General features: G+C 42.1%; 1 protein-coding gene across 6 annotated transcripts in view; it reads left to right on the forward strand.

The window, feature by feature from the left end:
* The window catches only part of herc2 (HECT and RLD domain containing E3 ubiquitin protein ligase 2), a 38,051-nt gene that overhangs the window by 15,015 nt on the left and 958 nt on the right, over nucleotides 1-22,078 (forward strand). For 5 of the 6 annotated variants that reach the window (XM_029501070.1, XM_029501067.1, XM_029501069.1 and 2 more), the window contains exons 33-90: nucleotides 9-145; nucleotides 269-420; nucleotides 572-763; nucleotides 876-1,063; nucleotides 1,187-1,379; nucleotides 1,507-1,689; nucleotides 1,769-1,953; nucleotides 2,185-2,332; nucleotides 2,432-2,628; nucleotides 2,759-2,989; nucleotides 3,110-3,248; nucleotides 3,490-3,636; nucleotides 3,896-4,035; nucleotides 4,247-4,514; nucleotides 4,705-4,847; nucleotides 4,930-5,028; nucleotides 5,112-5,280; nucleotides 5,412-5,537; nucleotides 5,627-5,735; nucleotides 5,827-5,966; nucleotides 6,048-6,238; nucleotides 6,329-6,434; nucleotides 6,630-6,721; nucleotides 6,804-6,982; nucleotides 7,725-7,836; nucleotides 8,082-8,163; nucleotides 8,248-8,482; nucleotides 8,781-8,958; nucleotides 9,110-9,191; nucleotides 9,478-9,649; nucleotides 9,733-9,877; nucleotides 10,356-10,581; nucleotides 11,389-11,560; nucleotides 11,966-12,152; nucleotides 12,630-12,773; nucleotides 12,856-13,047; nucleotides 13,145-13,298; nucleotides 13,447-13,554; nucleotides 14,062-14,193; nucleotides 14,449-14,607; nucleotides 14,714-14,832; nucleotides 15,213-15,338; nucleotides 15,431-15,586; nucleotides 15,685-15,999; nucleotides 16,102-16,316; nucleotides 16,427-16,604; nucleotides 16,813-16,974; nucleotides 17,194-17,285; nucleotides 17,398-17,537; nucleotides 17,689-17,885; nucleotides 18,082-18,279; nucleotides 18,388-18,471; nucleotides 18,778-18,919; nucleotides 19,041-19,235; nucleotides 19,499-19,611; nucleotides 20,848-21,038; nucleotides 21,163-21,268; nucleotides 21,362-21,574. In XM_029501070.1, coding sequence (XP_029356930.1) covers nucleotides 9-145; nucleotides 269-420; nucleotides 572-763; nucleotides 876-1,063; nucleotides 1,187-1,379; nucleotides 1,507-1,689; nucleotides 1,769-1,953; nucleotides 2,185-2,332; nucleotides 2,432-2,628; nucleotides 2,759-2,989; nucleotides 3,110-3,248; nucleotides 3,490-3,636; nucleotides 3,896-4,035; nucleotides 4,247-4,514; nucleotides 4,705-4,847; nucleotides 4,930-5,028; nucleotides 5,112-5,280; nucleotides 5,412-5,537; nucleotides 5,627-5,735; nucleotides 5,827-5,966; nucleotides 6,048-6,238; nucleotides 6,329-6,434; nucleotides 6,630-6,721; nucleotides 6,804-6,982; nucleotides 7,725-7,836; nucleotides 8,082-8,163; nucleotides 8,248-8,482; nucleotides 8,781-8,958; nucleotides 9,110-9,191; nucleotides 9,478-9,649; nucleotides 9,733-9,877; nucleotides 10,356-10,581; nucleotides 11,389-11,560; nucleotides 11,966-12,152; nucleotides 12,630-12,773; nucleotides 12,856-13,047; nucleotides 13,145-13,298; nucleotides 13,447-13,554; nucleotides 14,062-14,193; nucleotides 14,449-14,607; nucleotides 14,714-14,832; nucleotides 15,213-15,338; nucleotides 15,431-15,586; nucleotides 15,685-15,999; nucleotides 16,102-16,316; nucleotides 16,427-16,604; nucleotides 16,813-16,974; nucleotides 17,194-17,285; nucleotides 17,398-17,537; nucleotides 17,689-17,885; nucleotides 18,082-18,279; nucleotides 18,388-18,471; nucleotides 18,778-18,919; nucleotides 19,041-19,235; nucleotides 19,499-19,611; nucleotides 20,848-21,038; nucleotides 21,163-21,268; nucleotides 21,362-21,574 — 9,276 coding nt within the window. The remainder of the gene's footprint in view (nucleotides 1-8; nucleotides 146-268; nucleotides 421-571; nucleotides 764-875; nucleotides 1,064-1,186; nucleotides 1,380-1,506; nucleotides 1,690-1,768; nucleotides 1,954-2,184; nucleotides 2,333-2,431; nucleotides 2,629-2,758; nucleotides 2,990-3,109; nucleotides 3,249-3,489; nucleotides 3,637-3,895; nucleotides 4,036-4,246; nucleotides 4,515-4,704; nucleotides 4,848-4,929; nucleotides 5,029-5,111; nucleotides 5,281-5,411; nucleotides 5,538-5,626; nucleotides 5,736-5,826; nucleotides 5,967-6,047; nucleotides 6,239-6,328; nucleotides 6,435-6,629; nucleotides 6,722-6,803; nucleotides 6,983-7,724; nucleotides 7,837-8,081; nucleotides 8,164-8,247; nucleotides 8,483-8,780; nucleotides 8,959-9,109; nucleotides 9,192-9,477; nucleotides 9,650-9,732; nucleotides 9,878-10,355; nucleotides 10,582-11,388; nucleotides 11,561-11,965; nucleotides 12,153-12,629; nucleotides 12,774-12,855; nucleotides 13,048-13,144; nucleotides 13,299-13,446; nucleotides 13,555-14,061; nucleotides 14,194-14,448; nucleotides 14,608-14,713; nucleotides 14,833-15,212; nucleotides 15,339-15,430; nucleotides 15,587-15,684; nucleotides 16,000-16,101; nucleotides 16,317-16,426; nucleotides 16,605-16,812; nucleotides 16,975-17,193; nucleotides 17,286-17,397; nucleotides 17,538-17,688; nucleotides 17,886-18,081; nucleotides 18,280-18,387; nucleotides 18,472-18,777; nucleotides 18,920-19,040; nucleotides 19,236-19,498; nucleotides 19,612-20,847; nucleotides 21,039-21,162; nucleotides 21,269-21,361; nucleotides 21,575-22,078) is intronic. The other variant, XM_029501072.1, reaches the window with a different exon arrangement.

Consider the following 22,078-nt stretch of genomic DNA (forward strand, 5'->3'; position numbering starts at 1 on the left):
CATCACAGCTGGAGAGGGCTGAGGTGAGGCTGGAAGGTATCGACACAATGCTAAAGTTGGCCTCCAAAAGCTTTTTGCTCCCGTCTGTGCAATATGCAATGCTCTGTGGTTGGCAAAGGATCATACCAGAAGGGACCAACATTGGGTAAGTCAGCAGGTTCCCTTAATCTTGTAGTGATTTGAATTACTATTCTGTGCATTTTAGTACATACAGTTCAGTTTTGTTTTTCAATACAAAGTCTTCAACTGTCTAAACATTCTTTTTCAGAGAGCCATTATCTGACTGCCTGAAAGATGTGGATTTGATTCCTCCCTTCAACCGCATGCTTTTGGAGGTGACCTTTGGCAAGTTGTATTCCTGGGCCATCCAGAACGTCCGTAACATCCTGCTTGAGGCCAGCTCTCGCTTCAAAGAGCTGGGTAAGTGGCGGTGCCAAAAAAAAAAAAATAAAAAATATATATAATAAATAAAAAAAGAAATAAAAGAAATCTAAACTGGAAATAATAATGCATCATTTCTCTACCTGGTACTCACACAATCTCACTGGCCATCTGTTTGTGTCATACACAGGTGTGCAGCCTGTTCCCTTGCAGACCATCACCAATGAAAACCCTGCAGGACCAAGCCTTGGCACCATTCCACAAGCCCGCTTCCTTTTGGCCATGATACACATACTGTCCCTAAAACATGGGTCTAATAGCCTCAGCCTCTTACTCAATTCTGGCATACTTGCTCTCACACAGAGCATCCTCAGGCTTATAGGTGAGTGGGGTTTGATTAAATATTCGCAATTCGGTCTAGTAAAAGCGCACACACTTTTTTTTTTTTTTTTTAAAGGCGGTATTTGATGTCTCTTTTGTTCATCTTTTTCCAGGACCCACTTCAGACAGCAGTGAAGAAGACCTGAGTTTATGTGCACATGGAGGTTCAGCTACAGTTTTGGAAGAGTCGAGAAAAGAGGCTGCCCCTGCCCCTTTACCGTCCTCTGGCCCTGAGCTGGCTGCCATGATGAAAATAGGCACTCGGGTTATGAGAGGAGTTGACTGGAAATGGGGAGACCAGGTAGGGGAATCCATTTTATGATATATATACCTTTATATACCTTGACAGCTGATGGATTACTGTGTAGTAAGAAGCTAACAGAGGCCTGCTGATAGTATTTGACATTGTCCATGCTGTTTACAGGATGGTCCAGCACCAGGTCTGGGGAGGGTGATTGGGGAGCTGGGTGAGGATGGCTGGATCAGGGTTCAGTGGGATACAAGCAGCACCAACTCCTACAGGATGGGCAAAGAAGGGAAGTATGATCTTAAACTGGCAGAACCACCTCCAGCTGCCCAGCCCCCCACTGAGGATTCAGACACAGAGGATGACACAGGTGATTTTGCATGTCTCAGCGAAGACCACAAAATAATAAAAAAAAAAAAAACAGTGATGTGCTTCCTTCATCTCTACATCTCTTTATCTCAATCTTTCATCTTTACAATATGCTGTCTCTGGGACAGAGGGTGAACTGATGGAGAAGAGCAGTCATCCGACAGCCATGATGCTAACCAGCACAGTCAACCTGCTGAAGATGCTTTCTCTGTCAGCTGGGATCTATGCAGAAGTGCTGCAAACAGACGCCACAAGGACCCTGTGTGGGCTACTTAGGATGCTTGTTGAAAGTGGAGCCAATGATAAGTCAGGTAGCTGAACCACCATAATATTTTTCACACAAGTCATTGTGTATCATATTATTCTAACTTTATCCACCTTTGTTGTCAGGCTGTCACTCCCACAGGTTGGTGTCTCGGGAGCAGCACCGAAGTTGGTGCACACTGGGCTTCATACGAAGCATTGCTCTCATGCCCCAGATGTGCAGCACACTAAGCACATCTGCATGGATTAGCCTGCTAATCAGAATTGTTGAGGGACACCAGTCCTTCAATGCCATCACTCTGCAGAGACAGGTGGGCAACAAGATGTGCAAAATAAGTTTCCCATTCTGTTAATGATGCAATTTTCTTCATTATAGACATTCTCCAATGAATTTACTTAAATTTTGAGACTTCGCTTATGTTCGAGTTACTGAAAGGTTCATATAGAATTAGTGTCTCAGAAGGAAGAAATGGGCTACCTTAACACACAAACTCTCTCTGTTGTCAACTCATGCTGCAAACTTGTTCTTGTTCTGTCTCCAGATCCTGGCATTGCGTCTCCTGCAGGCAGTGCTGCCTTCATGGGAGAAGGTGGAACGCTCTCATGACATGAAGTTCCTGGTAGAGAAGTTGTTTAACTTTTTGGGAAGTCTACTGAGTACTTGCTCTTCAGACCTGCCTCTCCTTAGAGGTTTGTCCCTGAGACGGTACCTTTTTTAATGCATGTGTAATAATTCACTGTAATGTATATATTTAAAAAAAAATAAAAAATGCAAACTTCTCCTTACAGAGGGTTCCTTGCGCAGGAGGAAGTCCCGCCCTCAGGCATCTCTTACAGCCACTCACAGCAGCACTCTGGCTGAAGAAATTGTTGCTGTCCTGCGTACTCTGCACTCACTTGGCCAGTGGAACAGTCTGATAAATGATTACATCAATACTCAGCTGAGTGCCATTGGAGATGTTATGGCTGGCTGCCAGTCTGAAGCAGTAAGACCTGCTAATGTGTAATAAATTTAAATCTTGACCCTGACTCTCAAGAATGCTTTGACTCTGACTTAATTTATAAATTTTTTTTTTCATGAAAATTGCGAGTATAAATCCCTTACTCTCCTTTCAGTGTTTCCTGGAGGAATATTTTCCAGATTCAGAGGGTCCTAGAGTGGGCAGTCTAATGGCAGTGCTGGCAGTGATTGGTGGAATTGATGGGCGCCTCAGACTGGGTGGTCAGGTCATTCATGAGGAGTATGGAGAGGGAACAGTCACACGCATCACCCCTAAGGGACGAATCACTGTCCAGTTTCATGAGATGAGGAACTGCCGTGTTTGCTTGCTCAGCCATCTCAGACCGGTATGAATGTGTTTTAATGTCCATTTGTGCATCTGCAAATGGGATATTGCTACTGCTTTTTTCTAAAACAAATTCATGGGACTATTATATTGACTTCAGTTAATGCCTTTTTTCCCTCAGCTGCCTGCAATATCCTTCAGTGTGCAGAACCTACCCTTCACTGATCCCATGTTGGCTGTTTGGGCCCAGCTGGTCAGCCTGGCTGGAAGCAAGCTCGAGAAGCAGCGCATGAAGAAGTCCCTTAGCCGAGGGCTTACGGGTACAGAAGCTACTGTGCTACAGATTAATAGTCTCACGTGTCTTGTTAAAAAAATTTAATATTAACTAAATTGTATTTATTCCTCAACAAGTCACAAGGCTTTGGCCTTTAGATAAATGGTCCCTCTTCTGATTCCTTCTTTACAAATGGTGAACACACAGTTTTTAACATGTTGAGGATACTTTGATTTAGAGGTCAGAGCTCAAGTTTTAGAGTTTAATCAAAGTTATTATTTATCCAGCTGACCAGGTAGACATCCATTTGCTACGTTGCCAGCAGCTCAGGCTGTATATTTTGAAGGCTGCACGAGCGCTGCTCTCTCACCAAGACAAACTCAGGCAGATCCTCTCCCAGCCTGCAGTTATGGACCTAGGACAGAACCCAAGTGGTAAGCCCTCAACATATGAAATGACTTTTTTGACATTTTTATGGTTCATATTTACAAGGTTATGATGAGCTGGCCTTAGCCTATTAGTGAACATTTAACACATTAGAACAAACTTGGCAGTGTATAACCAGGCTGCTTACCTTCTTTGGAGGATTCCCTGAGCATAGGTGGATGTAAACCTTATTGCTGTTTTAATAACCGTTATTATACAGTGAAAATGTTAAGTTTGATTCAGAAAATTGCATTTTTTTGTCTGCAGAGGATCCAGTAGTTTCATCTGATGTGGGAGACTTGTCTCCTGAGGGACCCCTCCCTCCATTGATCCTCCTGCAGCAGCTGCTGTCTGCTGCTACACAACCTTCTCCAATCAAATCCATTTTTGACAGACAGGAGATGGAGGTGAGTCAAAAGATGGTTTATTTTTGGCCACCAAATATATACCAGATATGTTAAAAGAATTCACACATGGAAGCACTGTCTTGTTCATATTTAAATTCCAAATTTTTTTTGTAGTTGGTCTCCCCCATGTAGGGTAAGGCAACAGTATAATTCATCACATGCAGGTGGTGTGTTTATTTTGATCAGTGTCTGTGTGTCTTTGAATGTGCAGGCAGCTGCATTGGCAGTGTGTCAGTACCTGGCTGTAGAATCTGCCCATCCATCCTCTCCTCTGTTTGAGGAAAGCAGCTCCAGTGAGGCAACCACACCTGTCACCATACAACATGTCAGACCTCCTAAACAGAAAAAACAGAAGACATCCCCCATTCCCCCCTTACCCATTGTCCTTCAGCTCATGGAGATGGGATTCCCACGGAAAAACATAGAGTTTGCGTTGAAGTCACTGTCTGGAACTACAGGCAGTGCCTCTGGTGTGCCAGGTATATCATCATATGATGAACATAATTTGAACTTGTAAATATATTGGAGTGCTTGCCTGTGAAACTTTGCCCTTCAGTCTCTATCACTACAGCAATAACTCTGTACCTGTCACTGCAGCAGTGTGTTGACTATGCATGTCACATTACTTTTGAGATGTACTTTTAGAGAATAATTGAGCACATGTATCAGGTGTCGAGGCTCTGGTGAGCTGGCTGCTGGACCATCCAGACATTCACATCACTGAGCTGTCAGATGCTGACACCGTGTCAGATGATTACTCTGATGAGGAGGTGCTGGAGGAGCTGGAGGAAGCAGAGACAACATTTCCCGTGGTACATTACTTTCATTATTATCTGCCATAAACCTCTGAATAATGGACTGAAAACATTTAACGGTTCATGTGTTCTACATCAGCCTCCAGGTGCAGTGGTGACTGAAAGTCAGACATTTAAGAAGAGATCAGACTTCCAAAGCAATGATGATTATGCTGTGTATGTAAGAGAGAACATTCAGGTAAGAGTAGTCATATTTTCACTTTTTAAAAACATCTTGATGAAATGTAACGCAAGTCTGAATGAACACTGACTCCTGTGCAGGTGGGGATGATGGTGAAGTGCTGCAGAACGTATGAGGAAGTGTATGATGGCGATGTAGGGAAAGTGATTAAACTGGACAGAGATGGACTTCATGACTTAAATGTGCAGTGTGACTGGCAGCAAAAAGGAGGAACATACTGGGTCCGTTACATCCACATTGAACTACTTGGTATGTTTTTACTGTGACATGGTCTTGGTAATAATAACAAGTGTATTTCTGTGGGGAAACTTTGGCTTTTTTTTTTTTTTTTTTTTTTTCCCCCCTTAATCACTTCTCAACATGTTTATTTCCTTAACCAGGATTTCCACCCCAAAGTTCTCCATCCCATATAAAGATTGGTGACAAAGTGAGGGTGAAACCAACAGTTACAACACCAAAGTACAAATGGGGCTCGGTCACTCACAGGAGTGTGGGTGTTGTGAAAGGTAAGCTTTTTTTGTTGCCTTTGAACAGTAGATCATATCCACAATCTGATGAAGGGATATCTTGATTTGATTTATTTTTTTTTTCCCAGCTTTTAGTGCCAACGGAAAGGATGTGATTGTAGACTTTCCTCAGCAGTCCCACTGGACTGGGTTGTTATCTGAGATGGAACTGGTACCCAGTGTTCACCCAGGAGTCAGGTATGGATATGTCTGAAATTTCTCTCCCGCATTTACAGTATCCATTTTACTCACTGTGTTTTTCTAACGGAATCCTTTTTTCACTCTGCAGGTGTGATGGCTGTCAGATGTTCCCAATAAATGGCCCAAGGTTCAAATGTAGGAATTGCGATGACTTTGACTTCTGTGAAAACTGCTTCAAGACCCGCAAACATAACACCAGACATTCCTTCGGCAGAATCAACGAGCCTGGTTAGTTGTCCATTCTTTAGGATTTACACTGTCTCTGTTCGTGGGTCCAAGTGAACCTTTTGCTCATCTTTGTTGCAATAGGCCAGTCTCCAGCTTTTTGTGGCCGCTCAGGAAAACAGCTCAAGAAGCATCACAGCAGCCAGCGGGGAATGCTGATTGACGATTGGTCTCGCGCTGTCAAGAGCCTCAATGTGTCATCATCGGTTAACCAGGCCTCACGCCTCATTGACTGCAGTGATCAGTGTTGGCAGTCCTCTGGCTCCCAGGGAAAGGTAGAAGATTGAATTCCACACTCAAAAAATATGGAAGATAGTCTAACTTAATGCATCACTTGAGAGGATTTGTCATTGTTTATTCTTCAGCACTGGATACGTCTTGAGCTTTTCCCAGATGTTCTTGTACATAGACTGAAGATGGTCGTAGACCCAGCAGACAGCAGCTACATGCCATCGTTAGTGGTGGTGTCAGGTGAGTTTGTTTATTTATTTTTAATATCAGCATGGTTATTTTGTTTCCACTTAGTTCAGTAAATATAATATTTACCCATTAGGTATTTTTATTTTTTTGTGACTCTTGTATAAAGAATTTTGAAATGATTTCAAAAGATGAATATTAATAATTTTTAATTAAAATATATATATTTTTTTATATATATATATGCAGGTGGAAGTTCTTTGAACAACTTGATTGAGCTGAAAACAATTAACATCAATCCTACAGACACCACTGTGCTCCTGTTGAGTGACTGCACTGAGGTTTGTCGACTTAGTAAATGACACCATCTTCTTATTGTTTGTCATTAAAGTAGTGTTGTACTAACCTGACGGATGTCTTCAGCAGTATCACAGATACATTGAGATTGCAATAAAGCAGTGCCGCAGCTCCGGTATTGACTGCAAGATTCATGGACTTGCCATTGTGGGGCGTATCAGAGCAGAGGATGAAGACCTGGCCACAGTCCCTTTCCTGGCATCTGACAATGAAGAAGAGGATGATGACAAAACTTCCACTGGGAGGTATGGCTGGTCAAGGAGAAGATATTATGGATTGTCTAAAACTTACAGTTGCAAAGTGGTGGAAAATCTCTGGATTTTGGAAATTTTGAGAATTTAGATTTTGAACTTCCAAATTTGGAAATTAGCTTCAAATGCTGCAAAATGTTTTTCCAGCTACATTTAAGTTTGCTGTTACTGGCTAACCTGCAATTAAGGGAATTGCCAATTTTTTTTTTTTTTTTTTTTTTTTTTTTTTTTCTTGTTAATTCCCACAAATGTGAATATGCAAGTGACTATAGGATTATAGCTATGCAAGCATAATTGCTTCAAATCTGGTTGTTTTAGCCAAGATTGTGAGACAGTACATTTTCCCCAACTATATTTAAGTTCCTTGTCTTAAAGCAAATTTATGATTTATGCCCGTTTTTATTCCCAGACATTCTCGTTAATTCCCTTATTATTCCCATTAAATTCCTTACTGTCCCCCAAAATTCCAAATTTTCTCTCCTTTTGCCACTCCATATTTGCAGGAATGACTGACTAAATTTATTAATTCAAAGTTTCCTCATCTTAAACAAATCTTACAGATCTTAAAGTTGCATGTTTCTTCTATATGTCTGCATTTGTGGTGTTTCATAGTTGAGGCAGCAGATTGAGAGTGTCTGTCTGCTTACCTAAAAAGATTTCTATATTCAGAATGTTTGATCTATTCCATTATGTGATAGATTTGAATTTTCATATGTGCTTTGGTTTTGTCCTTCAGTCTTGCTCGGAAGAAGTCATCAGGGCTGGAGTCAGCTGCAACCATCAGGACCAAAGTGTTTGTGTGGGGGTTGAATGATAAGGACCAACTAGGAGGACTAAAGGGCTCTAAGGTGCAGCTTCCCATATAATGAAATAATAATTCAGCTTCAAGGCTTGTGTGTATTTTCCCCAATTAGAAACTCTGTATCATTATTATCGAATCATATTATCATCATTATTGTCGAAGTCATCAGGAAAAATAAATGACTGTTCTGTTTTATTTATCACGTTTTTCATCTTCTCAGTGAAGTTACCATAGGTCATTCAAGTTTATCTGACACAGATATCAACACAGATATTTCTCTGTTCTTCACAGATCAAGGTGCCTTCATTCTCTGAAACTCTCTCTGCACTTAATGTGGTACAAGTTGCTGGTGGTTCCAAAAGCCTCTTTGCAGGTAAGTAATAAATACAACTAGAGTTGTGCTCTTTTATAACAAGAACATAATGTGTTTTTAATTATGTATCTGTTCATATTGCAGTGACAGTTGAAGGGAAGATTTATGCTTGTGGTGAAGCCACTAATGGCAGGTTAGGCCTGGGTCTGTCCAGTGGTACCATTCCTATTCCCCGTCAGATCACTGCACTTAGTAACTATGTGGTGAAGAAAGTTGCAGTGCATTCTGGGGGACGCCATGCCATGGCCCTGACTGTGGACGGGAAAGTGTTCTCCTGGGGAGAGGGTGACGATGGCAAACTGGGACACTTTAGCAGAATGTATGTCTTTTTTTTTTTGAGCAGAACATATTAGGAATCTCTTTGCTAAATCTGAGAGTCAACAAAGGCTATTTACTCCTTTTCAGAATTCTTTAATAACTCTGTAATAGCTACTTTCATCATGTTCTCAAGGAAATGTTCCTGCCCCAGGCACTTTTAAATTTGTGGCTTTACAGATGACAGTATAGCACTTCATATCTGAAATCATGGAATGGATTTTATTTTGTTAGTTTTTTTTTTTTGTTTGTTTGTTTTTTTTAAGCGCTCAGCTTTAAAAAGAAAACGATTCTCCCAACAGGAACTGTGACAAACCTCGGCTAATTGAGGCACTGAAAACCAAGCGTATTCGTGACATTGCCTGTGGCAGCTCACACAGTGCTGCAATCACCTCCAGCGGGGAGTTATACAGCTGGGGTTTAGGGGAGTATGGCCGCCTTGGACACGGAGACAACACTACTCAGCTGAGGCCTAAACTGGTATGTCTTTATCTCCTGCCTTTCTTCATAGCTAATTAACAGTAGTGGTGTTAAGGTTCAGGTTGATAGACAGATATCTATACCCAAAATCTTAAATTACAGCGTGCAAGAATTTGTCTGCACCTCTGGTTTCTCTGTCTTCTTCGTCTAGGTTAAAGTTCTTCTGGGGCACCGTGTGATACAGGTGGCTTGTGGGAGCAGGGATGCTCAAACTCTAGCCCTCACTGATGAAGGTACTTCTGTTGCATGCAAGAATTTAACTACATTGATTTGATTTTGTAATCCCCTTTGTGCTAGCATTTCAGTGAGAACTCACTTGCATTTTGTGTGAAATATTCCACTTGCAGATATGTGAGTTGTTAATGCTTGCAATTAGGTATTGATTCAAAAGTAAATTATTTCAACACTTGTTAATTAAAATTCCCCCCACAAATGACCTTAAGTGAGTCAACTTTTATCTTTGGTTGGATGGAGATGTCTCAGTTTTTGGTTGAAAATAAATATATTTGTTTGCATCAGGATTGGTATTCTCCTGGGGTGATGGGGATTTTGGCAAGCTTGGCCGTGGAGGCAGTGAGGGCTGCAACATCCCACAAAACATCGAGAGACTTAATGGACAGGGTGTCTGCCAAATTGAATGTGGAGCACAGTTCTCCTTGGCTCTCACCAAATCTGGAGTGGTGTGGACTTGGTAAAAGAGATGCACGAGCACATGATCTGTCCTTATCTGTCCTTTAGCTCTCATGGCTATTAACTGATTGTATTCCCAAACAGGGGGAAAGGGGACTATTTCCGATTGGGCCATGGCACTGATGTCCATGTGCGAAAGCCCCAGATGGTGGAGGGACTGAGAGGCAAAAAGATTGTCCATGTTGCAGTTGGAGCACTACACTGTCTGGCTGTCACAGACACAGGGCAGGTTTGTGTTGGCCCCACTAGCAGAGTCTTATAAAACACAGAGCATCATTCAGACACTGCTCATTTACTGCCATAGCTACTGCCATGGCTCTGTTCCAACTGTTACTCCTCCTGCAGTGCTAGTCGATATATTGACTTTCAAACTACTTTTTAGGCACCTCTGGCCTTTGTTGTTCCACAGCTTATTTCACTTTGTATAACTCCCCTGTGAACAAATTAAAAATGTCAGCACATCACTTCCTGTGATGAGAGGCAGATGCTTAGTATTTGGCGACTTTAGGAGCTTACTATTTGGAGCATTGCCTTTTAATATTATTAAGGGTTCTTCCACTGAACAGTAATGTCCCTAGAAGTAAGAAAAAATAATGTTATTGCCTGTTTTAGAAAATCAGTTTAATAACAGTATATTTTGGTCAGCATTCAGTATACAGCACTGTTTAAGCCTCTATCAGAATTAAAGTGATATGCTTCTCTACCAGGTGTATGCTTGGGGTGACAATGACCATGGGCAGCAGGGGAACGGCACCACAACGGTCAATAGGAAGCCTACTCTGGTTCAGGGCCTTGAGGGACAGAAGATCACTCGAGTGGCATGTGGCTCCTCCCACAGCGTTGCCTGGACCACTGTGGATGTGACCACACCATCAGTCCATGAGCCAGTCCTCTTCCAGACAGCCAGAGACTCCCTTGGAGCTTCATATTTGGGTAATTCTCCCTCTCTTCATACCATATTGTCCACTTTCAGTCTTGATTGTTTGGCTCATAATTACCATAATAGAGGTGTAATGATGGTTCGTAAGCGGTCGTAAGTTCATAAGGGTGAAATTGTGGTATTTAAAAAAAGAAAAGTTATGTTTAATTTTTTGTCAAAGTAATCCAAATGTAAAATACACCATTTTAATCTGCAGGATTCAAAAATTTGTTATTTTGCAATTTGGGCAAGATAATCAGAGAGGCTAACAAGGCAATTGTGTTTTAACTAGTTTAAAAGATGTTTTATGGAAAAAAACTCACAATGTAAAACATGAAGTTATTAAAACAAAACATCAAAGAATGGAGATTTCAGGCGCATTTCTAATTGACTGATTCTCCTTCAACTAAACATAGTACCGATCCTATCAGACAGTTAAGTGTAATAATTCTGAGTTTGGTAGAGCTGGGTCCAGTTGTACTCAGCCTTGTCCTGCTTGTTGCAAAAGGATGGAAAAGCCAAAACATTTTCAGACAAGTACATGTTAATAGCTGTATTAAAGCAAAGCACTGACAGTTTGAACACCTACTACATGTCAGTTATTCATTTGAGTTACAGAAGTTATAAATTTCCCTGCCTGTAGATGGCAGACATGACTGTGTAAACGTCTGCATATGTAGCAGTTACTTTTTTTTTTTTTTTTTTTTTTTATATCAGTGGCTGTCAATTGAGCTCTACAACTGGGTGTCAATGGCTGAATTTTGTTAAAGGTGCTTCACATCAATAACGCTGTCTCACTGTTTTTGTGTCGTACATAACAGGGGTCCAGTCAGATAGTGACCCATCAGCCATTAGCAACAAAATGAGTGGCCAGAACAGTGTGAAGCCGAATCGGCCCTCCCTGGCAAAGATTCTCCTCAGTCTAGATGGAAACTTGGCCAAACAGCAGGCTCTGTCTCACGTGCTGTCAGCACTCCAAATCATGTATGCAAGGTATGTTTTAACCACAGCATTTAAAATATCCTCTACTCTACAGAAATGCAATTACTATTAGTTATTTAGTATGGAGCGTTCAGAGGAACCTTGACTTGGAGGAAATTTTGCATTAAACTGAGCGTCACATATAATTGGAAAACTTGTAAAATCATCTCAGCATTTCCCCTGGAACCAGTGAGGGTGTGCATAAATCAAGCAGAAGATTACTGTCTTGTTTGTTTTAGCACTGGTCGAAACCCTAATTGGTGCATCAACAAAAATTTATGCTCTGCAGTGACTAGAATTCTTAATAGAATGAGACCAACGTGTGTATGACCTCTAAATCGATTCATCTCCCGACTTGTACCATTAATTGTCATCAGTCAGTATTGCTGTTGACAGCGCGTGTTTTGCCTTCTCCAGGGATGCAGTGGTTGGTGCTCTGATGCCAGCCAGCATGATTCTTCCAGCAGAGTGTCCATCCAGCTCACCTGTTCCTCACTCAGACTCCTCATCCTCATCCATTGTGAGTGATGAAGAAGGTCCACCAGTCCCACCTGAAGCTGAGGAGCGAGTCAGCCCCAATCCCTGGCAAGACAAGAAGAATGAGGTATGGCTCACAAACCAGTCCTTTTGATTTAGGAATGCCAAACATTTTTTCTCAAAAACAAAACTTGATAAATTAGTGTGCATTTGTGTCTATTATGACTTGGGTCCAATTCAGAAGCACTAGAATCTCATAGGGGGTGCATCATAATTGGTCCTTTCTACCAAAATTTCCTACATTTAGTTAGTCAGAACCTTTTAGACATTGCGACATTCAGATACATCTATAGAAGGCTGTCCAGGAATGCGCCAGTTATATCCTTGAGGTGAGCAAGCACAACGCGTTCATGACCAGAGGTCAGGGTGACTGGTCTGTAGTTGCGCTGTGAAAGTAATACTCATTCAGATCGTTGGCCAGTCGCAGGTCATTCATGGAGTGGGAGGCTGCAGATTTGTAGTTTGTTAAATATGCTTAGCATCAATCTAGTTTTCATAATATAATGGACTTTAGTAAAAATAATTAGAAAAATTGTGTGAACAGGTTCCTTCATCAGAGGATGCCATCACTCCATCATCAGCTGTGACTCCATCTGCCTCTGGTGCTTCTTCACGTCCTTTTATCCCTGTCACTGATGATCCAGGAGCGGCCAGCATCATAGCTGAGACAATGACGAAAACTAAAGAGGTAAACCTGTTCATTGACATACTTCTATGTGTATTTGGTAAAGCCATACACTCAGCCTTTTTCTCATTATGATCATCTTCAGGACTCAGAGAGCCAGAGCAAAGTCGCTGGTCCAGAGCCTCAGTATCTGGACGAGTTCACAAGCCTTCTTGTGCCCGATGACACAAGAGTAATGGTGGACTTGCTCAAACTGGCAGTGTCCTGTCGCTCTGGGGAGAAAGGCAAAGAGGTGCTGTCTGCTGTACTGTCTGGCATGGGTACAGCTTATCCACAGGTGGGGTTCTGAGCACCATTTCAGGGTCTGAATGTTTGAATGCCTGTGATAAATGGTCGTCTGTCATTGTTAGACATTTGACTCTTGTGATGTACAGGTTGCTGACATGCTGCTGGAGCTGTGTGTCACTGAGTTGGAGGATGTTGCCACGGATTCACAGAGTGGGCGCCTGTCCTCCCAGCCGGTTGTTGTAGAAAGCAGCCATCCATACACGGATGACACGTCTACAAGTGGCACTGTGAAGATCCCAGGTAAAAAGAAGAACCTTGCACAGCCCTGGGAGTTTGCAGTAGTGACTAAACCTTTTTACCTTGAGTAACTTTAATGAGCAAGAAATTCAAATTTTGCGGATCACTGTGCCCAACCTCTTGAATACCAGCATCTCTTTGCTTTTTGTAGGTGCTGAGGGTCTAAGGATAGAATTTGACCGACAGTGTTCAACTGAGAGACGGCACGACCCACTAACAATCATGGACGGAGCCAACAGGATTGTCTCTGTTAGATCAGGTGATGAGAGGAAGACTGTAAAACTTAATTGTCATCAAATACAAGTGAAGAAAAGGGATTTAGAATAAACCTAAAGTTTTCTTTCATATATATATTCCCCCAATAATTTCAGATTTCTTATTTTTATAGTCTTCCTGGTAGTAAAAAGTTTTTTTTCCATGGATAAGTAAAGGCTTAATGTATTAAGCAAAACAATCAAAATGCTCAGTAAAAATAGATTTGAATATAGCCTTTAAACAACTGTATGGCACTTTAAAATACCATCCATAACCCTACTAGTGTTATCTTCATCCTCAGCTCCTTTTGTCTTCTTAGAGAAATATTTTAATAAGCTTCTCTGAAAATGCAGTCGGCAGTCATACATCATGGCATGTAGATGTTCCAGGCCCAGTTAAGTTAAGCTGCATCACATAAAACTAGGTGGCCAACTTGTAATGCGCTTGCAAAAACAAGTAAGATTTGTGTTGTTCATTTCAATAAAAAAAAAATTTATTGAATCTGCTTCAGGTCGGGAGTGGTCCGACTGGTCCAGTGAATTAAGGATCCCAGGAGATGAACTCAAATGGAAATTCACCAGTGATGGCTCAGTCAATGGATGGGGCTGGCGCTTCACTGTCTATCCCATCATGCCTGCTGCTGGTGAGCTGCAAATGCTGCAAACGCACAAGAAAATAATAGAGATTCATTTTGGTACCAGATGTTCACATGATCTGATTTCACAGAAATACACCAGAGGTTACCTCTTTCATGGTCATACACACCGTGTACTTTTTTTTTTTTTTCTTTTTTTAAGAGAATCTTCCTGAAATCAGTCATCAATACTCCTACTCCTCTGTTCATACACACACTTCCAAAAACACACCTCTTAAGATTTTTCAATTTTCCTCTTTTAAGGTCCCAAAGACTTGCTGTCTGACCGCTGTATCTTGTCCTGCCCCTCCATGGACTTGGTGACATGTCTCCTGGACTTCAGGCTCAACTTTGCTTCCAACAGAAGCATTGTACCCCGACTAGCTGCCTCCCTCGCTGCTTGTGCTCAGCTTAGTGCTCTAGGTACATATGATTGTCCTAATTCAGCAAGATACTGAAATTAAGCTTGATTGATTCCAAATCAGTTGGAAATTCTGCTTGTAACCATTTCTTGGTCTATTTCACTCAGCTGCTGGACACAGAATGTGGGCTCTGCAGCGTCTACGAAAGCTCCTGACCACTGAGTACGGTCAGTCCATCAACATAAACAGATTGCTAGGAGACAGTGAAGGCGAGGCTCGCTCCATGGTGAGTTCAGTCTCAATTATTACCAGTGCAGTGCATTTATACAAAGATTTTATTGAATAATACTGCTCCACAGATGCATCTAAAAAAAAAAAAAAAAAAAAAAAAAAAAAAAAAAAAAAAAAATTATGGAAAAACCATTTTATTTTGTTGAGTTCATAAAGTAGCTGATCAGTGGTATTAATGTAATTTTGTTCAATGCCCTACTTTTTTAACATACATTTATTCGTTTACTCCCTTTACTTGTGTCCCTATATCTCCCCTTTCACTATTTAAGTCTTCTTTACGTCCCTCGCTATTTTGCAGTTGCATGATTGTTATGCTAACAATAGACACCTACATTTAACAGAAAGTCCAGGCCCTTATTTCCATATTTCTTTCAGACTTTCACAGGTAGTGCACTAGCAGCTTTAGTAAAGGGTCTACCAGAGGCTCTGCAGAGACAGTATGAGTATGAGGACCCTATCGTCAGAGGAGGAAAGCAGCTGCTTCATAGTCCGTTTTTCAAGGTACAACAACTCTGTCCACACAGTACCACCTCACCTAAGAATATTGTGGATTATTATCCATTATGTGTTGTCACTATTTACATTTCTTCTAGGTCTTGGTTGCTCTTGCATGTGACCTTGAGCTTGACACATTACCTTGCTGTGCTGAAACTCATAAGTGGGCCTGGTTCCGCCGATACTGTACGGCCTCTAGGGTGGCTGTGGCTCTTGACAAGAGAACCTCTCTGCCAAGACCCTTCCTGGATGAGGTGGGTTTGCCAGGCTGTGCTGGCCTGTACTTTTCTTCATCCCACTTTGACCTAAAAAGGCTCTTAATCCACGTCTTTCCATTTATATCCCTTTGAAGGTTACAAAGAAAATTCGCGAGCTTATGGCCGATCATGAGAGCATGAATGCTCTCCATGAGAGTCACGAACTGTTCAAGCGCGAGCACGATGAACAGCTTGTACAGTGGATGAATCGACGACCAGATGACTGGACCCTGTCAGCTGGGGGCAGCGGCACTATCTATGGCTGGGGCCATAACCACAGAGGGCAGCTGGGGGGCATTGAGGGTGCCAAGGTCAAAGTGCCCACTCCAACTGAAGCCCTTGCTACATTGCGGCCAGTTCAGCTCATCGGAGGGGAGCAGACTTTATTTGCTGTCACTGCTGATGGAAAGGTGTGCCCACATCTTCCTTTCATCAAATTCTGTGCCTCGTGCATCTTTTAGCATGTAATTATATATATATCCCCACACTAATATATTTGTCTTTATCCTCAGCTGTATGCTACAGGATATGGAGCAGGGGGCAGATTGGGAATCGGTGGCACAGAGTCTGTGTCCACTCCCACTTTACTGGAGTCTATCCAGCATGTCTTCATCAGGAAGGTGGCTGTGAACTCTGGAGGGAAGCACTGCCTGGCGCTGTCCTCTGAAGGAGAGGTCTATTCATGGGGAGAAGCTGAAGATGGAAAACTTGGACACGGGAACAGAAGGTTGAAAATGAATCTCTTAAATCACTTTGTGTCAGCCTGAAACACACACAATGTCACTATACCAATTACAGATTAATTTTAATACTAACTTTGAGTCCTCTTGAATTTAGCCCCTGTGATCGTCCACGTGTAATTGAGTCCTTGAGGGGAGTTGAAGTGGTAGATATTGCAGCAGGAGGAGCTCATAGTGCCTGCATCACTGCCAGTGGAGAGCTTTTCACCTGGGGCAAAGGTCGCTATGGAAGACTGGGTCATGGAGACAGCGAGGACCAGCTTAAACCCAAATTGGTCAGTCAACTCTTTCAACAACCAATTTTCTCACAGAACTTGACATTGTATGCCCTTAACACAAAAAATAGCAGGTTGCCAACCATTTTTAAGTTCCATGTACTTCTGTCAATTTTTCAACCACAATCAATGTTAGTCTTTGACTAACTGAGATTTCCTAAGTGGTCACATGAGATAGAGTTGCTGTTTGTCTGTGTGGTTTTTGTAGGTGGATGCACTACAGGGCCATAGGGTCATTGATGTAGCATGTGGCAGTGGGGATGCCCAGACACTGTGTCTAACAGATGATGACATGGTTTGGTCCTGGGGAGATGGGGACTATGGCAAATTGGGCAGAGGAGGCAGTGATGGCTGCAAAATCCCTATGAAGGTAGGGCAAATTACAAGTCAGCAAAGTCACTGCTTTATATTTGTTATTTTTCCGTGCTATTTAACATGGAACAAGAACAAAAGAGAAACAAGCTTAAAATAAGTTTTCCAGATTTGTCATTCTATCTTTGTGTAAATTATTATTAAGTATTGAATTATATTGTTATGGACACCTGATTAGATTAATAATAATAATAATATGCGTATGTTTTGTCTTCAGATTGACTCTCTGACTGGCCTTGGAGTGGTCAAAGTGGAGTGTGGCTCTCAGTTTTCTGTGGCTCTCACCAAGTCTGGAGCAGTGTATACGTGGTACGTGCAGTATGATATGGGGAAATGGATCTGTCCTGTGTTCATTTATTTTTTAAACATGTTTAAATCATGAAGTTGACATGGCTGTGTGTGCTTATTGTGTAATTCTCAGGGGTAAAGGAGACTATCATCGCTTGGGCCATGGTTCCGATGACCATGTGCGGCGACCCAGACAGGTCCAAGGCCTCCAAGGGAAAAGGGTCATCGCCATTGCCACAGGGTCACTGCACTGCGTGTGCTGCACAGAAGATGGTAGGAAAGGCGACTTAATGGTGTCAATCACCACTTTCTGTTGGATTTCTAATGATTTAGAATCATGCCATGTGTTATCAATGAGTCCAGAGAATTAGGCTTGGTTCAGTTGGACTGCTGCTTTACAGAAAGCTTTGCTGTGCTGTTGCATTTGGTACAGGAGAAGTATACACATGGGGCGACAACGATGAGGGCCAACTTGGAGATGGGACAACCAATGCCATCCAGAGGCCACGGCTGGTGGCTGCACTTCAGGGCAAGAAAATCAATAGGGTGGCTTGTGGTTCTGCTCACACCCTTGCTTGGTCCACAAGCAAGCCCACCAATGCTGGAAAACTGCCTGCACAGGTACCGTATCTGTACTTACCCACGCTGTGAAAGGCGGGTAATGGTGTTTTGTTTTGTCTGTGATAAGATTTTTATTTTTTTGTTTGATTGGAACAGATGGCGGTAAGCTAAACAAGCATCAGTATTAATATAGGCCACTTGCAAAACTTCAAATACTAGGATAACAGCAGCTGAGTGCTTCTATCGTGTGTTAAAGGTGCCTATGGAATACAACCACCTGCAAGAAATCCCCATTATGGCATTGAGGAACCGGCTGCTTCTCCTGCATCACATCTCAGAACTATTCTGCCCGTGTATACCTATGTTTGACCTGGAAGGTCGGCTCGGACAGACAGGCCATGGACCATCAGTGGGCTTTGACACACTCAGGGGCATCCTCATCTCACAGGGCAAGGTGGGAGGCATGGTCATCAAACCAAGAAACATGCATATAAGGCTTACATGGCAGTATGTACACCAATCATGTATATTAATCAGTGGAATATTTTTTATTTGTGGGCAGGAAGCAGCTTTCAGGAAGGTGGTTCAAGCTACAATGGTGAGGGACAGACAGCATGGGCCTGTGGTAGAGCTCAACAGGATACAGGTACAGCAACACTGTAGATACATTTATACACATCTACGATGAGTTGGCTTCCTTCATGTCTCCTCCTTCCTCATCCTTACTCCCCCACATCACTTCACTCTCACTCTGAGGCTAGATGTGCCAGACAAGTACCTGAGCATTACATATGATGATGTCTTTTGTAAGGAGAGTTGTGTACGTGTGTATTGGTGAGATCTGCAATCTCCCCCTTGTCATTTCCAGGAATACATGCCAGTCTGTAAGTTTAGTTTCTAAATCACAGAACTGAAACATATCTAACCATGACCTTGTCCCTTCACCCTGTAGGTGAAGCGTTCCCGTAGCAAAGGGGGTCTTGCAGGTCCAGATGGAACTAAGTCGGTGTTTGGTCAGATGTGTGCTAAAATGAGCTCATTCAGTCCAGACAGTCTATTACTTCCTCATCGTGTCTGGAAGGTCAAATTTGTGGGTACGCATCAATGTGCACCATATGACTTTGATGTTGCGTTTTCTTTAAAATAAAAGTGAAATTGTCAGCCAGGAAGAAGAAAGTGTCTCACGTCAATTCACATAAATGTGCTTTCTCTCAGGGGAGTCTGTAGATGACTGTGGTGGAGGCTACAGTGAATCCATCGCAGAAATGTGTGAGGAGCTACAGAACACCCTGACGCCGCTGCTTATTGTCACCCCCAATGGCCGTGATGAGTCAGGTGCCAACAGGGACTGTTTCCTGCTCAACCCTGCAGCCAAGTCCCCTCTTCACATGAGCATGTTCCGCTTCCTAGGTATAATCCAGTTAATCTCCCAGTTGGATCTTCTGGGGTGTTAATCCTAAACAAAAACTCAAAATATGCATAAATTATTTTAAAACACCCAAATGCTTCATGTGCATTTTTACTGATAAAGCACGGTCAGAACGGTTTGAAACATCTTTTGTCTTTGCGTTTTGTCTGTTGTCTTTCTTTCCTGCAAACATTTTACACATCACGATGACGCTGTTGTCAGGCTCCATTTGTAGTTGATATCCTCTGACTTGCTATGTCTGCAGGAGTGCTCCTGGGTATTGCAATCCGGACCGGAAGCCCTCTTAGTCTGAATCTGGCAGAACCCGTATGGAAACAACTGGCAGGCATGAACCTTACGATTGCTGACCTAAGTGAGGTGTGTTCAGTCCTGCGCTTCAGTGTGGGTGTGATACTAATGGGCACTAGCTCAGTCAACTGATGGCTGATTGATTGTGGCTGACTCAAAGCCTCTACTGTTTCCATAGTAATGGAAATTCAAGTCAGTATTCATGTTGTTTTGTAATTTTAATATTTTTTTCATGTTTTGTTTTTATGTATTTGCAAAGATATTCCACAAAATTTGAGTCCCAGAGGGAACTGACATTTTGGACAACTTTGGATGTGAATTAATCAATCAGTTCATTGCCGACTTCACAGATGAGCCAGTGCCCCCCCCCCCCTTTTTTTTTTTTTTTTTTTCCATTTGAAAGTAGCCTACATATATTATATTTTCTATGTAGATGATTGAACTGATTAAGGAATTAATCAACGATTTGCATCTGTACTTGCAACATTCACACATCATTCATTTGTAAAAGAGACTTTTTGAAGAACTGTAACATAAATCTGAATGAATTTGCACAGGCCCTATTAATCGGCTCAAAACAAGGCATTTATGTCAGGTTTCTGCCATCAATTGTCTTTTTAACGTGGGGAAACTTGCATTAATGATCTTGATAGAAGAAAACATTTGGCTAAATGTACTGAACACAAAACGCATGTTCTTTTATGTAGCTCATTATTTTACATGGCGGTGCTAAGTATCATGTATTTTACACAAGTCCACCACAGCACATATTGTTTTTAGCTAACATGACACCAACAACTACAGGAAAACAGAAAATTCCTTTGTCAGACATTATGTAATTCTTCAAGCCTTCATGATCTGCATAACCTGCAAAAAGAACGGTCCTATACATTCCTCTACAAACCAATCCTTGAATCCATAATCCCCCTACTCACTAAATGGTCTAGAACATTATTACAAATTCCCATGAGCTGAGACTATCTAGTTTTCAAAATATATGCAAATATTTGGATCAATTCTGTAAATATCCTCAACCTTTGTTTTTGTTGAAGCAATGACACCTCTCACGCTGAGATCATGAGCTCCTGAACATCTTTGGGAGAAAACTGATGTGGAAAAAGGACCTTTCCCCTCACAATGCTTCTCTTGTTTTGCAGTTTTGCCCTTGAGGTATTAGAAAGTTTAAAGGGAAAAGAGTCCAGCACAAGACTCAGAGTGGGCCGTCGTGGAGCTCACAGGAACTGTTGTGGGCTAAAGTGCTTCAGCTTGTTAATGAGGAAAAAAATCTTGATCTCTTCCATACAGGTTGATAAGGATTTTATTCCGGGGTTGATGTACATCCGTGACAATGAGGCCACAGCTGAGGAGTTTGAGGCCATGACTCTGCCCTTCACAGTGCCCAATGCCAGTGGTCAGGACATCCAACTCAGCCCCAAGTACTCCCACATCACCCTGGAGAACCGTGCAGAATATGTCCGGCTGGCAATTAACTACAGGTGAGAAAACCTGCTCAATGTAAAAAAGATGTATTGTCTAATCAAATTTTTTTTTTTTTTTTTTTTTTTTTGGTGTGTGTGTTTACCTGCCATCTGTTTTGTTTTGTTTTTTCCTACCCTGCAGGCTCCATGAGTTTGATGAGCAGGTGTCTGCAGTGCGTGAGGGAATGGCTCGAGTGGTTCCTGTTCCCTTGTTGTCTCTCTTTACTGGTTATGAGCTGGAAACTATGGTAAGTGAGAGTAGTTTTGACTTGTTAAATGTTTTCTGTCCTCACCTAGTGGGCTGACTTTTATACTTAACGTGCCCTCCCACCCCCCCACAGGTGTGTGGAAGCCCAGACATCCCTCTGCACCTGCTTAAGTCAGTGGCCACTTACAAAGGAGTGGAGCCAACGGCGCCGCTCATCCAGTGGTTCTGGGAAGTGATGGAGTCCTTCTCCAACACAGAGAGGTCTCTGTTTCTGAGGTTTGTCTGGGGCCGCACACGTCTGCCACGTACCATCGCTGACTTCCGGGGGAGGGACTTTGTTGTGCAGGTGAGAAAAGGGTGAAAGGTGAAAACAATACCAGCCACATGTGCAGGGCTATTTATTTTGTTGTTTGTCAGTCAGTTTATATTGTGTATATTGTGTGTCTTTTTGTCTTTTTTCCTCGTGGCTCTGAAAGGGTTAATCCAGTTTAACCTTTTAGCAGTTTATACTTTTCTACTATAATGTCAGTCTAATATTTGGGCCAGTATAGTAGTTTTTTTCTCTACCATGTGAATGAACAGATGTAATTGAGTATATTATTCCTCTGCTTCTGTAAAAAATCATGAGTTAAGATCCCTGATCTACAGCTGAGCTCTTCAAGCTGTGATTGGTGTACAGTACCTCTTTGAAAGCTGGGCTGATATTTCAAAGGAAATTGTGTCCCATGGAGTCATGAGAGAGTACAGTAAACTGGAAACTTATCTTATATGGAGGTACATTTTTTTCTGCTAAAATGTGACCTGCTTAGCCTATCATTTTTTTAGGTTCCAATACTCTAATCAAAAGCTT

This window comes from Echeneis naucrates, chromosome 4 (genome assembly GCF_900963305.1).
Source record: "Echeneis naucrates chromosome 4, fEcheNa1.1, whole genome shotgun sequence".
In the NCBI taxonomy this organism is placed as follows: Eukaryota; Metazoa; Chordata; class Actinopteri; order Carangiformes; family Echeneidae; genus Echeneis; species Echeneis naucrates.